Source organism: Stenella coeruleoalba (genome assembly GCF_951394435.1).
Source record: "Stenella coeruleoalba genome assembly, chromosome: 2".
In the NCBI taxonomy this organism is placed as follows: Eukaryota; Metazoa; Chordata; class Mammalia; order Artiodactyla; family Delphinidae; genus Stenella; species Stenella coeruleoalba.
In genome coordinates, this window is record NC_137147.1 from 166,961,000 (window position 1) to 166,976,805 (window position 15,806).

The 15,806-nt window shown below is 37.2% G+C and overlaps 1 protein-coding gene across 13 annotated transcripts in view; it reads left to right on the forward strand.

Moving 5' to 3' along the window:
* MALRD1 (MAM and LDL receptor class A domain containing 1) overlaps window positions 1–15,806 on the forward strand; it is a gene marked incomplete at its 5' end in the record, with an annotated part of 1,062,652 nt that overhangs the window by 353,942 nt on the left and 692,904 nt on the right. For 11 of the 13 annotated variants that reach the window (XM_079915185.1, XM_079915179.1, XM_079915190.1 and 8 more), the window contains 4 exons: window positions 5,880–5,939; window positions 11,143–11,295; window positions 12,183–12,288; window positions 12,768–13,135. In XM_079915185.1, the coding sequence (XP_079771311.1) occupies window positions 5,880–5,939; window positions 11,143–11,295; window positions 12,183–12,288; window positions 12,768–13,135 (687 nt within the window). The remainder of the gene's footprint in view (window positions 1–5,879; window positions 5,940–11,142; window positions 11,296–12,182; window positions 12,289–12,767; window positions 13,136–15,806) is intronic. The other 2 variants (XM_079915188.1, XM_079915183.1) reach the window with 1 other exon arrangement.

Here is a 15,806-nt window from a genome sequence, read left to right on the forward strand (position 1 = left end):
ATGTTGTCCTAGAAATCACTGAGACTGTCCTCAGTTCTTTTCATTCTTTTTCTTTATTCTGCTCCTTGGCAGTTATTTCCACCTTTTTATCTTCCAGCTCACTTATCCCCTCTTCTGCCTCAGTTATTCTCTTATTGATTCCTTCTAGTGTATTTTTAATTTCAGTAATTGTATTGTTCATCACTGTTTGTTTGTTCTTTAGTTCTTCTAGATTCTTTTTAAATATTTCTTATATTTTCTCCATTCTGTTTCCAAGATTTTGGATCATCTTTACCCTCATTGTTGTGAATTCTTTTTCAGGTAGGTTGCCTATTTCATCTTCATTTATTTGGTCTTGTAGGTTTTTACCTTGCTTCTTCATCTGTAACAAATTTTTTGTCATTTCATTTTTTATTTTTTTGATGGGTGGTCTGTATTCCTGTCTTACTGGTTGTTTGGCCTGAGATGTACAGCAGTGGAGTTTGCAGACGGTTGGATAGAGCTGGGTCTTTGTGCTGAGATGAAGACCTCTGGGAGGCCTCACTCCTATTGATATTCCCTGGGTTCTCTGTTAGTCCAGCAGTTTGGACTCGGAGCTCCCACCTCAGGAGCCTGGGTCTTACCTCCAGCCTGGGAACCAAGATCCCACAGCTGGTCACTGGGGGTTCCTCCCATCCTCTTAGGTGTCCGTGGTCCCCCACCAGTGCCTGGTAGGTGCCCTAGTTGTGAGGAGATGTGAATTCTGTGTCGTCCTAGTGCGCCGTCTTGACTCCCCCTCATTCTCTTATTCTTAACTCTCTTTAAAACTTGAACAAGGTTAACCGAATCTTAGATTAGGATAACCATGTGTTAGAATAGCTCTGCCTTAAGTAATAATTCAAGAATATCACAAGGCCTTCCCATTTCAGAAATATAAACAAAGAGAACTCCCTACCTTTTGCTGAATAAGAGCAGATTTTCTGCTTCGTCACATTTACGTGGAAAAATGTCCAGTAACCTCTTGTTTTGTGCCTGCTACCACAGAACAAGAATAAACCATGGCCCAGGCATGTAGTAAACTCATTACGTTCATCTCCCTAACCTGAACTTTCTAGGAACAATTTTTGAGATAATAATCACCTTAAATGTATACTGCAGTAATATAAATGAACAGAAAATACGGTTTGTAAAAGGTCTTACTGTTCTTTGCCTAAGATAGGCAGAAATTAATGAAGTTTTTTAAATGGTTTATTCTTTTTCTGTCCTGTTAGATTTTTATTCATATCTTCTTTGTGTAGTTAATATGTTTCTTTCCTCTGACTAACCTAATGATTTCAAACGTTTTGTACTTTTTGGGAAGAGCCCAATTGTCTGTGGAGTTAATAAGCTCGGGTTATTTCATTAAAATTCATAGGGACTTTTCATTACCCAAGATATCCTGTTCTTCAGTCACTTCTGAGTCACTTATATTATTATTTTTTCCATTTTTAAGATGCAAGTCAAGTCTTATTAATATTTTCCTATCTGTATCATTTCTTAATGGTGCCTTGTTATTCCTTGATTTTGTATGCTTATCTTATAAGTTATTTTATTCCTACATCCCGTTTCCTTGTTGAAATTATAATTTTTATTATGTGGTGGAATACTGTTGGCCTTTCAGAATTCATTGTGAGACTGAGTGCATTTTTAAGGATTTCTCAACCTCATGGATAAATGAAGTAGTACCTCTTGGAGCTCTAGCTTCGAGAGAGACCTCAAATTGAAAAACATATTGACATTAATAATTCACTGACTTTAAAAGAATCCTAAATTGCTCAAATGTAGCTTTTTCTGGCTCTTCCAGCTTGTTTCACTCTTTTCCTTTCCCAAACAAAAATGAAAGACCATTTATAACTAAGTTTGACTATGTATCCATTTTGACCTAATATCTTATGAATGTATTTAATCGTAATTACTATTTTGGATATAGAGAACCCATTATAACACCTGTTAATAAAATATTTTAGAATCTATATAAATACAAAAATTTATTAACTATTAACATAATATACACAAAGAGTGGAAAGTTACTAAATGAATATTTTGTATTATGTATTTGTGTATCACATATAGATCAATTAACACCTTATGTACACATCTAGACACATATATTTTCTTTATTTCATAATAAACAATTTGACATCGGGAAAAATAACTTTTCCCCATTCCACAATATTATATAATTCTACCAGAGCATTATGCACCCATAATTACTCTACACATATTTTAATACAGTAGTCCCCCTTTATCAGCATTTTCACTTTCTGTGGTTTCAGTTACCTGTGGTCAACTGCAGTCTGAAAGTATTAAATGGATAATTCCAGAAATAAACCGTTCATAAGTTTTGAATTGCACGCTGTTCTGAACAGCATGATGAAATCTCCCACCGTCCTGCCATGGACGTGAATCATCCCTTTGTTCACTGTATTCCACCCTTTAGTCACTTAGTATCATCTCAGTTATCTGGTCCACTGTCATGGTATTACAGTGCTTTTGTTCAACTAACTCTTATTTGACTTAATGATGGCCCCAAAACACAAGAGTAGTACTTCTGGCAATCTGGATTATGCCAAAGAGAAGCTGTAAATTGTTTCCTTTAAGTGAAAAGGTGAAAGTTCTTGACTTAATAAGGAAAGAAAAAAAGTGTATGCAGATATGCTAAGATCTACAATAAGAATGAATCTTCTATGCGTGAAACTGAAGAAGTAAAAAAATTAGTTCTAGTTTACTGTTGCATCTCAAACTACAAAAGTCATGGCCACAATGCATGATAAGTGCTTGATGGAAAGGCATTAAATTTGTACAGTGAGATATGTTGAGAGAGAGACACCATATTCACATAACTTTATTACAGTATATTGTTATAATTCTTCTATATAGTTATTATTCTTACTGTGCCTAACTGATAAACTTTATTTTCAGCATGTATGTGTAGCACAAAATATAGTAAATATATGTAGGGTTTGGTACTCTCTGCTGGTTTCAGGCAACCACTGGGGGTCTTGGAACATATCCCCCATGGATAAGGCGGGACTACTGTATCTACTATTATTATATAAAATTTGTTCTAAAGTACTATTTTAAAAAATGGAAATTAAAAATGCTAGAACTTCTATTTCCCGTTATGGTGGATTGAGTCATTCGGGACACCCTCTAACTGAGAACAACTAGAAAATCTAAACAAAATGATTTTAAAAAATCTACTTGAATTCATTGAAGATGTAAAAAGGAAGGGACAAATTAGGTGACCAAGTAAGAATAATGACCTTGATAGCTGAACCTGGTATTTAACACCACTTTCATATGCCAACATAGAACAAGTAGTTGAGAATCTGAGTATAGCACTTTGGAAATCTTATAGCACTTTGGAAATTGGAGTCCAGGCTTAGTATAGATATGGATTGGTATACTCCACAGAATTTTATCTGTAATACCTAAAAGTCTGAATCCAAGAGGTCTGTGTGAGCTAGAAGTTATTGTTCCTCACAGGATCTCAAACTCAGCCCCAAATACTCTCAATCCCTGAAGTTAGTTTGATGTAATCCTCAAGTATTATTTACTCTGTGTGCCTGCAGAAACAAACGTAAATCTTACCGAAGGACGATAACATCTTAGACCCCAGATTATTTTACTTTTTGTTATATACATTGCCAAGCACTTAGACACAAAGGAGATGAGGCCACAGGAAAGAAAATAAAGTACAACAGTTAAAACCGAAACCAAAGACAAAGCCCTCCAGGTAAAGCAGTTATATCCTTCACCCCCTCATGCACTCACTTCCTTTCTTACGCAGTTTAAACTCCATGGTCTAATCTTGTAATGACTGCCATACACTGACCTTTAACTGCCTTGGTGTCTTCTGGTATATCATAGTCACTAAAGCACAAACTGTTTAAATGTGGCTTTCAGCCCTCTCAGAGCCAGAATCTGCATAGCGGAGTGTGGCTGGAGAAGAAAACACAACAGCGTTATCTGTTCTCGCTTTAAATAGATGTTCACAACCCTAGATGGAATCTCGTACTCCCTAGGGATCACATTATGTTTCCCCACTCCATTCCCTCTGCCCCCTCCCCCTCTTCTCAATGAATAACACTTTTCTCCTGTCTTCTCCAACATCTGTCTTACTTCCCTTTCCCTAGCTTGAGCTGATGCCTTTACAACCTATTTCACTGAGAAAATAGGAACACCCAGAAAAGGACTTTCATGAGCTCCAGTATCCCTTCTACCCACCTTAAACTCTTTTCTCCTTTACCCTGAATAACACGCTCCTTCTAATGGTCAGCTCTTTCTCGTGTAAGTAGAATCCATCTCTGTTTGCCTGTTCAGCAACCTTGCTCCAGCGATTTTCCCTGTCTACCAGATCTTTTCTATCAGCATAAAAACATATTTTTATTTCTCACGTTTTAAAATCTTCTCTTGATCCCACTTCCTCCTCAGCTATCACATCATTTTTGCCCCTTTGCAAAGTATAAACCTCAAAAGAATTCATTGTATTTTACTGTCTTCAACTTTTCTGATTTCTTTTTACCAATCGGGGCCTTGCTGTCACTATTCAAAATAAACTGTTCTCATCAAAGTTAGCAGTGATCTAGATTCAGTGGTCTCTTCTCATTGTTCATTTGACCCGTCAACAGCACTTGACAGAGATAATATGACCCGCTTCCTTAAAACACTTACTTGCCTTGGATTCCATGACATCAAGAAGCACTCTTCTGATCTGAACTCCAGACTTGTATATCCAGCTCTCTACTTGACATGATCTCTTGAATACCTAATAGGAATCTCACCTCTAGTATTTCCGAAACTATAGTATTTCGACTTCCTCTACTTCCCCCGCAAACCTGCTTATTCACAGCCTTCTCCACTTCAGAAAATGGTACCTCCATTGTTTCAGGTCAAAGACTTTGAGATCATATTGATTCATTTCTCTTTCACACTCCATATCTCATGTCAGTTAATCCTATCATGTCTACCTTCCAAATACATCCAGGGCTCCCCTGGTGGCGCAGTGGTTGAGAGTCCGCCTGCCGAGGCAGGGGACACGGGTTCGTGCCTCGGTCCGGGAGGATCCCACATGCCGCGGAGCGGCTGGGCCCGTGAGCCATGGCCGCTGAGCCTGCGCAACGCGAGAGGCCGCAACAGTGAGAGGCCCGCGTACCGCAAAAGAAAAAAAAAAACATGCAGAACGCCTCACTCATCCTTATTTTCATTGCAACCACTCTGGCCCAGACCATTATCAGACCTGGATTTTTGTACTATCTTCCTGCTTCTTTTCTTGCCCACCCGACCCACTCTGTCTCCTCTGAATACAGCAGCCACCGTGATCAGGTTAAGTCAGATTTTGTCACTTCTCTGCTTAAAACATCTCAATTTTTCTTCAGTCTGACTCAAAATTAAAGCCAAAAAATTAAAGTAACCTCTCTGATTTTATCTCCATGAGGACAGATTTTTTTTTTCTGGTTTCTTCCACTCCCCCCCGCCCCACTGCTTTTTTTCACTGCTGTGTTCTTAGGCTCTATACCTGTGCCAAACATGTAGCATGTACTCAGTAAATGTTTGTCAGATGAATGAAGAATGAATGAAAGAGTACATGGTAGTTATTATGCTATTACAATTGCCTATTTGCTTATAAATTCCCATGCTAGATTTTAAGCTTCTTAATGGTGGGTACTATACATATAAAGTTTAATGTAGTTTGTGTTGACAACTGTGAAGGGTCTGAAACTTTACCCTAGTTATAAGCTAACAAGTTATCTGCCATAGTTTTATGGATGTCAGGAGGGGTGAGACTCCTGGGTCAGAGACAAAGGACTTTATTACTAATAGTATAACAAACAGCATAATAAGCGTCATGCTTGCCTTGTTTCCTCTTGCTTTCTGAGTCCCAGGGCAACACAGAGGGGCCCAGGTGGATGTACATATAAAGTGGGTTGGCGTTACAGGTAAGAAAGCCTGAGCTTCTGGAATCCAAATCTTTTATAGTGGGATTCAAACAAAATGTCTGACCTTTGCTTTAGAGGGAAACATTATCTTTATTATATTATATTGGATAAGAACTTGCCCTCTGGTAGACAGAATCACTCTCTCTATTCTTCATGATTATTTGCTGTTTAAACATCCTTGAAAAGATGTTTGGAACAAATAGACAGTTTATGACTCAGCTTATAACACATGCAGAAATATGAGAGACCTATGGGGAATTGTCTTCCAACAGTGTCTTTATTGGTCAGATCACAGGAGACCCTGAAAATCATATGTAGAATGATGTAATTAATCATTCTTATTTCAAATGCAGTAGTTTTGAATGCCAAATGTTATTTAGTTATCTATGCTTTAGTATTCTTTAAAATATCTCATTATTGCTATTTATTTTTATAGACTTTTTAAATTTCATGGCACTTTTGCAAGTATTCCCTTACTATTATATGTTTTAGATAACTAATGAATATTAACTATTGATGAAGTCTAGAGTTCAGTTACTTCAACCTTATCGTATTTCCAAACATATGACCATTTGAATGAATGGAAAAGCCTGAAGCTCAAAGCAATATAATTAGTAGAGAACATGTTTTAAAATAGGATATATAGTATTAATGCATTTGACGTTTGTAGTAACCTCTGCTTAATCAAACAGAGTACAACCTCAGTGAACTGAAGCCAACATACTGGAATACTCAATTAACTTTTGTCCTTCATGGAACTTTTAGGAAGGTCAAAAGGCTAGAGGAAAAAAAAAGCTTAAAATAAACAGGGAGAGCCAATCTAGTGGACTTTTATATAGTTTAGAATCTGCTTCCAGAGCATATCCTGTGGTTATGCATGTTTAGATTTTATATGATCTTGCATTAAAAACACATAGTACGTGCCTGGCATATAAGAATTGTCCAAAAATTGTTAGATATAATTATTATTACTTTTTAAACTACTAGAAACAGTAAAATTTTTTTAAGAGCACAGGCTTTGACATCAAAGGTCTGGGAAGGAATTGTGTCAGCAGTAATGAGCCCTGAGAAATTATATGTTACTCTTCTTTCAGCCTTATGTTTCCCAGCTCTAAAATGGGGACAATATTCTTATGTATATTTCAGGAGGAATAAATAAGATAACATACGTGTTGAATGCATGTCTTCCACACTGCATTTGTGCCTTTGCTGTTCTCTGTAATCCACAGTGGTAGGCTCCAGTTTTCTAACTTTTTACAATTACCACCTGCATGTTTAGCCTTTCTTTCTTTTTTTTTTTTTTTTTTTTTTTTTGCTGTATGTGGGCCTCTCACTGTTGTGGCCTCCCCCATTGCAGAGCACAGTCTCCGGACGCGCAGGCTCAGCGGCCACGGCTCACGGGCCCAGCAGCTCCGCGGCACGTGGGATCTCCCCGGACCGGGGCACGAACTCGTGTCCCCTTCATCGGCAGGTGGACTCTCAACCACTGCGCCACCAGGGAAGCCCGTTTAGCCATTTTTTCCCCCCTAAACTTGGTCATCTTTTGCCGGTGTGGCTAAGACCAAAGGGAGTTTGAAGTTCAACCACATGCTGTGTCAGGACATATTTCGTCCTATAAATTTTGTGTTTTCTTTAGAGCACTTATATTAAATAGTAGTTAACTATTAAGACATTTTAAAGAGTAGTTTCAGGTTCACAGAAAAATTGAGAAAAATGCACCAAGTTTTCTCATATACCCCACACCCCCAGACATCCATAGCCTCCTCCATTATCAACATCTCCCACCAGACTGGGACGTTTGTTTACAATTGACAAACCTACACTGATACATCATAATCACTCAAAGTCAATTGTTTACATTAGGGTTCACCCTTGGTGGTGTACTTTCTATAGGTTTGGACAAATGTATAATGACAGCTATCATTATGGCGTCATATAGAGTCTTTTCACATAAAAAATCCTTTGTGCTCCAACTCTTCCTCCTTCCCATCACCCTCAGCTGCTGGCAACCACTGACTTTTTTTTTTATCTTTATAGCTTTGTGTTTTCCATAATTTCAAATAGTTGGAATCATACAATATGTAGCCTTTTTAGATTGGCCACTTAGTAATATGCATTTAAGGTTGCTCCATGTCTTTTCATGGCTTGATAGCTCACTTCTTTTTAACACTGAATAATATTTCACTGTCTGGATGTACCACAGTTTATTCAACCATTCACCAACAGAAGGACATCTTCGTTGCTTCCAAGTTTTGTCAATTGTGAATAAGGCAGCTCTAAACATCCGTGTGCAGAGTTTTGTATGGACATAAGTTTTCAACTCCTTTGGGTGAATACCAATAAGTACTCTTCTATACATTTTTAAGTCTTTATGTGAGGCCCAAATTGTCAGCCAGATTTCACCTTTGTATACTTCATGTTTATTCCTTACACATGAACCTCGGTAGGAATCATCCCCAACCGTCAAAGAAGTTCTAAAACAGTGAATCTGAAATGAGACAGCGTCTGATTCTGTTGTTCCCCCCCGCCACAAGTTTTCTTGGCTCTTACAGAAATTCATCTTCTTTTCCCTCAGTGAAAAGCTCTAAAAATGACAGGGATAGTGTAGGGTGATGGACCTATTTGTTAGTCTACCAACTACCCCCTAGCACGCTTTCCCCAGGGACAGAGACTATAATAATACTGACATAACTAGTAGAAGCCACAGGGTAATTTTACTCAAAAAATTAAACGCTGCTAGAGTTACTAGCCTTTCTATCCATAGCCATAGAATAGACAAGCAAAATTTTTGGAAATTCTGTGTCAGTAGACAACCTGTTTTGAATGGAACGGCCCCTAGCACAAAGCTTGGTACACAATAAACCTCGAATAAATGGTAACTGCAGTTGTTACTGCAAAATGTCGATTCTGATGATGATGATGATAATTGAGGAAGTCCATGATGTTGGTCTAGAAAACAGCGAAGAATCCTTCAACCTCAATTATTAAAACTTACCCAGTATATTGTATTTCTAAGTAAAAGATTACATATTTTTCCAAAAACTGTTCTAATGAGGTGTATATTTGATTCCTGGCTAACAAGAGGTTAATTTCATCTGATTATTACATCTCTGATTAATCAAGGTGAGGTTTTAAATGTGTATAGAAATCTAAATATATAGGAACAAAGTATACTAGAAAGGCACATTTGAATTTGAACAGCATAATCATCTCTTAAAAATCACTATCTTTGAAGAGCCTTATCTAAGAGAACTACAGAATTGCTGCAATAGTTTCTTAAATTTTACTACTATTTGAATATTCATTTATTTCCACAGCAATATCTCCTGAGATAGCAGATGATTAGTTTCCCTTTCCAGGGATCTATGTGGGATAGATGTATAGTAGCAATAACTTGTTTTCTTTCTCTATTTGCATAACAAAAACTCCTGGATCCTATTTTTTTGGATTGTCTGAAATAGGAATCAAAAGTATTTGCTTTCCCTGGGATTGAAATAGCATCTACATACTGGAATCTATATATATTTATGGATTATTTATATTTATAGAGATGGCTGTTGAAAATACAAAGAGTTGAATATTCTTAGCATTTATTCCTAACTTATCATTGTTGTTTCTCACTTTTGAGTAGCATTTAATTTTGCTTCACCACAGATTTCTAAACTTGAGAAATCTTTATTCTAGGTATAGCAGTCATCTCTCCATTTTGCTGATTTCTGTTTGTCTCTATTGAAATATAGTTATCTCTTGCTTATTAAAGTTGATGCAACATTCTTAAAGTATTTATTTTAAAATGTATTTATACATTCTCATTGACTTTTGGTAAAATTTGAAAGTATTCTGCTGGCCATATTTTGGACCAGGAGACCTGATAGAAAACAAATATTTTCTGAGATCACATATTTCCTAGAAACTTAAAAAAAATCAATAGTGTTTATGATGTTACTACTCAACTCACATTCCTCCCCACGTGGAAGGAAGCATTTTCAAAATTAAGCATGATTTATCATTAGGTAAAAATGCCTTTAACATTTTTTAATCTCACTGAGTGATTTACTTTATACTTTTATCTTCTAAATTTATTGTTTACTTCGTAAGTTATTTTTTTAAGGGAAGATCTATATAGTTTATTACTATATCCTTGGATAAATATATCCAATGGCCAAGGGTCCCAGTGTAGTAATCATCAATGGGGGCAAATCTTATTTTGCACTGGAGTCTGTAGTAACACCTGAATATCCACAGTAAACAAATTCAGATTATGCCTTTCTGGTTTATCCCTTTTCCAATCTAATGACAATTAAACGTTATTGTCAACAGTTGCAGAAAGAATATTAGACTAGGAGTTAGAATATTTGGATTTCAATCAGTCTCTACAACTTTCTAACTATATGACCTTGGTTAAGTTAAAAACTTCCCTAAACCTTCCTTTCTTCCTCTGTAAAGCAGCAATAATAATACCTTCTCCCAAGAGCTGTTGTAAAACCTAGATTTATATAAAACCTTCAGTACAGGGTCTATTACATTAGGTATTCACCACATATTAGCTATAATTTGACACTGCTATTATTATAACTTCCCATTCTTTCCCTTTCTCTCTCTTTTCTTCTTTTCCTCCTCCAGAATGTCTTTGTGTAACTTAACTATTTCTCTTCATATTTACTTGAGAAATAGGTCAAATTATTCTGCCTTCTGCCAATTAGGTGATGTATTCAATGTTTTGGGAAATAGTAAGCTCTACAAAAATTAGAGGTGAACATTCATATTAAATGGATCTGAATTTTTCAAACATTAAATTTTTTAGAAGTAGCTTTTCATGGTTTAGTGTAAAATACTCTGTAGGAACAATGAAGTCTTCCAGATGATGTAATAGCAGCAGAGAAACTAACGTGAGTATCAAAATAAATTAGTCAGACCTTGGCAATTCTGTAAGCAATATGGCTGAATGATGCTGTTTATTAGAAAGAATATTTGGAAAATATTCTTAAATTGATCATTTTGCCTTATCAATTTCCATTATGAAAAGCACAATTCTGAGTTTTAGGGAGGATCAGATAGGATCCTTTTTTTCATCAAGTGTGGCTTTAATGTACTTAGGGAAGAGTAACAAGGTGATTTCCAAGGGTAGAAGGGTTGTCTACCCTTCTTAAAGTGTGTGATCACCTTGGAGAGTCAACCTAAAAGCTACGTTTTTGTTCTTCAGTTTCTGAATGTGACTTTGAAGCAAATAGCTGTGGTTGGTTTGAAGCAGCTAGTGAGGATGATTTTGACTGGACCTGGAGCTCTAGAAGTAACCTCTCTGCTGATTTTGAGCAACAGGCTCCACCTTGGGATCACACTCACAACACATCTCAAGGTAAGAAGCATGCCCAGTGTCTCTGTACCTACAGACTTTCCCCAGCTTATGGTGGTTTGACCTAATGATTTGTCAACTTTATGATGGTGTGAAAGGAGATGCGTGTTCAGTAGAAACTGTGCTTCACATTTTGAATTTTGACCTTTCTCCAGGCTAGCAATATACTTGTGATACTCTCTCCTGATGCCGGGCAGAGGCAGAACCACTGCTCCCAGTCAGCCACGCAATCCCCATGGTGGACAGTTGATACACTGACAACCATTCTGTTTTTCACTTTCAGTACAGCATTCAATAAATTACATGAGATATTCAACACTTTAGTATAAAATAGGCTCTGAGATGATTTTGCCCAACTGTGGGCTAATGTAGCTTTTCTGAGCTTGGTTAAGGTAGGCTCGGCTAAGCTGTGATGTTCAGTAGGTCAGGTGTATTAAATGCATTTTGGACTTTGATATTTTCAATTTATGATGGGTTTATCAGACGTAACTTCATCTTAAGTCAAGGAAGATCTGTAGTTCAGTTTACCTTTGCTCGGGTCTGAAAAGAGAAAGAGAAGCAGTATAGTTCTGTGTTACTACAACAAATAGTAGGATAGTTGAATATTGTCGATTATACTTATGTTGTCAACGTAGAACCACTCCTTTATGGGTTTTGGAGATAGAATATAGATATATTTTGGCTGAATTAACTGAAATTACCAGTTGTTTTTGGCATAATTTTGACCCAGCTCTAGATAATAGTTTAATATTTATAAGAGTAAATTTGACTAACAGTCACTTTTATTGATTTTGAATTGTTGTATAGTCTTCAGTGTAGGGTTTACAGACAGATGTCTCATTTTAGAATTTAGTAGGTTAAACTAATGGTTTCTTTTTGTATCCCAATAGGGCACTTTATGTTCATTCTGAAGAAAAGCAACAGCTTATCACAAATTGCTAAACTCCAGAGCCCAACTTTCGGCCAGACAGGACCTGGATGCACACTTTCCTTCTGGTAAATACTAAAAAAAAAATGGTCAACTACTCTAGCAGCCCGGCGGTTCCAGGCATACTCCTGCATTTACTAGATATTGTAATCTGTCCTGTAATCTGGCTTTGCTTTAAAAATAGCTATTGCATTAGATCCGCACAATTAGCATTTTACTTAGGAGCACATTATCAATATTTGTTATGTTCTTACTTAAGATGAAAGGGACTCTCCCTCCGACAATGGATTATAATTTAATTAACACTGCTTCCTGTGTTCTGGACTAAACTCCTTGAGAAAGGCTCATGGGGTCCTGAGAGCCAGAATATGCACCTCGGCAGAGAAGCTCTTGCAAACAGGTGGCCACAATTATGCAATAATGACTAAAGGCATCTATTATTACAACTCATTTTTAATTGACTGTTAACTGAGTGGAAGAGTCTAAAAGTTATATATTTAGTCTATTGCCTAAATCATTTCCATTTCTTTTGTTTGTTCTCTTTCAGGTTTTATAACTATGGCCTATCAGTGGGAGCAGCTGAGTTACAGCTACACATGGAAAATTCCAGTGACTCCACAGTACTCTGGAGAGTATTATATAACCAGGGCAACCAGTGGTCCCAGGCGACTGTTCAGCTTGGACGCCTTACTCAGCCCTTCTATTTGTCACTACATAAAGTCAGCCTTGGTGTTTATGATGGGGTCTCGGCTATCGATGATGTCAGATTTGAAAATTGTATTCTTCCACTACCTTCGAAGAGCTGCAAAGGGCCAGGTCGTTTCTGGTGTCTACACACGAAGGCTTGCATAACAAAGCTTCAGTTATGTGATCTGGTGGATGATTGTGGTGATAATACTGATGAGGTCAACTGTGGTAAGTGCTTTCCTTTCTGGTCCCTCTGGCTCATTTTGATGGTGGTGATCTGGATTGGTTCACTGTTTTCTAGTCAGTCAAGATAAAGGCCCTAAGCATTGTTCCAAAGTCAATGAATGTTATGTGTGATTAATTAATTAGTCAAGCCATCAGTATTTATTATGTATGTTTATAAATTGGATACTAGAGATATAGTGATGAGGACAGTTATACAGAGTCCCTGACCTCAGGGAGCTTACAGTCTAATTGAGGAGATAGATATTCACATATTTAAAAAATAAATGTAAAATGACAGTTTTGACAGGAGTTTCAAATGGGGGTGCTATGCCTTTCTATAATTATGGCATTGGACTTTCTAGAGGTGGTGACTTAGCTGAGATCTGAAAAATAATAAATAAATACATGTATGCAAAGCCCTGATAGATGACTGCATGGCAGCTGCGAGATACCCAGTATGGTTGGAGTAAGGCAATAAGGGGAAACAGGATGCAACATAAGGATGGAGATGGAGGCCAGATTAGCAGATCTTTGTGGACCGTCTTAAGGAAGTTTTCCCTCATCTGAAGGTTTTTAAGAAGGAAGGTAATATAATAAAATTGGCAGATTTAAAAATGTCACTGTGGATACAATGTAATGAATGGATTAGAGGACAATAGATTCAGGAGATTTACTAGGAGGCCGTTGGCAGTAGTTCCCCTGAGAGGGGCTGGCAGCCTCTATAACAGTGACAAGTGGTGGAGATGGATGGACTAAAGTTGGAGGAGGGATATTTAGTAGGGACGTTTAAAAATCTTCTGGCTATAGGGAGCGGAGAGTGAGGTGTCAAAGATAAGCCCCGAGCTTCTGGTTTAAATTACCAAAAAGTTTATCATACCTGATGATTATGTATATCTTGCAATTTAATAAACCTGGTTCCTGGTAGTGCCTAGTGCATTTGGTCCTGAAAATGAGTCAGAGGCTAAGAGACGTTTTTCTTTTTTAATTACCAACATCAGTCAGAGAAAGTTTGCATCTTTCATTACCCAGAAATAGCAACAATTCTTTAAATTCAAGTTATGTGCCTATTAAATTGGGAGGCTTACCATAAACCAAAGTAAAGCCATCAAATGCTTGGTACATCATAGGAAACATTACATTGAGAAATTTCCATATAAATCATTGTAGAGAGTTTTGCACATATGTGGTGTTTAATACAGTCAGGCACATTAAAGTCAGAATTACCATGCAGCTCGTTACACAGCTAATACCTTTAGTGCATATAAAGAAAATTGATGATTTCGACAATGGCTGTTATAAGAAGTGTTGCTTGTCCTAAAGGTAATTTATTTTTGCAAATTTAGAAAGCCTTTTCATCTTTTTCATGTACTTCAAATCCCACTTCTTAAAAAACGTTGATCTGTTACTGAAAATAAGCAAATTATCCTTCAAACTTCTCAGCATTAACTGAGTAGAATGGGATTATCAAGATACTTATTGTGACTAAGTATCAGTGAAAGGAAATAGTAGTGACTGTCAGTTTCTCTCGCAGCCTTCCATCTAGACATAGTAAATTTTTTAAATGGAGACTTCCTTTTTCCTTTTTTTTTTTTTTTTTGTGGCTGCGCCACGCGGCATACAAGATCTCAGTTACCCGACCAGGGATCGAACCACACCCCATGCAGTGGAAGTGCATAGTCTTAACCACTGGACAGCCAGGGAAGTCCCCAGACCTAGTGATTTATTAACAGAATGCGTTAGACATCCAGAAATTGATGCTCTATTTTCTAAAGTATGTTTAGAACGTGGTCTTTCATTTAAGGGTGGAGCCACCCTTTATTTGAAATAAAGATCGAGCATGCAGTCAGTATGAAGAAGTTGGCTTTAGTGCCAATTTTATGTCAAAAACCTCAGTAGCTTGACATCCCCCTTCCTCTGCACAACTGAAGACTGACACCTGCAGGGGACCTGTGGGGTCCAGTTCACGTCCCAGCTGCGTTGATTAGTCACAAGTGAGGAAACATCAAAAGAAAGCTCATCTCCCATTTGCCAGTGACTCACTTGATTCCCCTCATTAGGTCTAAGCTCCTTTTCTGTGGTTTTCAGAGACAGATGATTTGTTCTCGCCTGGCTGCATTTATTCACATATCCTTTTATTTATTGTTTCACAATATTTGTTCACTTTGGCGCCAAGTGCCCTTATAAGATGAATGGTTAAAGGCCTGCTGACGTTTGTCTTTCAAAAATATTAACTTATGTAAATGAAGCTAAAATGTGGAACTCCTCCTTAATTTTAAATCCTGTCCCTTCTGCCCAAATACTCTCAAATGTATTTGTATACATTTGTATACAAATACAGTATTTGTATATTCTATCCCATTTATTCTAAACAAGTACTTGGTGTCGACAAAATCATCACATGTTGAAAAATGCATACATTCCTATATCCTACAAACGTAGGTACAGTATTCAGTTGATAAGGGACTGGTCAATTCTTTAAAAGTGCTTTGAATTCTTCTACTGACCGAAGGGAGTTAGAAGTTTAAAAGCACCAGCTCAAAGGAGCCACAATCCAGTGAGAAGAAAAGATTACCACTGAGGAGACACAACTAAGAAATGGCAAAATAGGCATAATAATAAGCATAAATAGAGACAGAGGGGTGAGAGGTTTAGGGCACGATGGTAAATTGGTGCA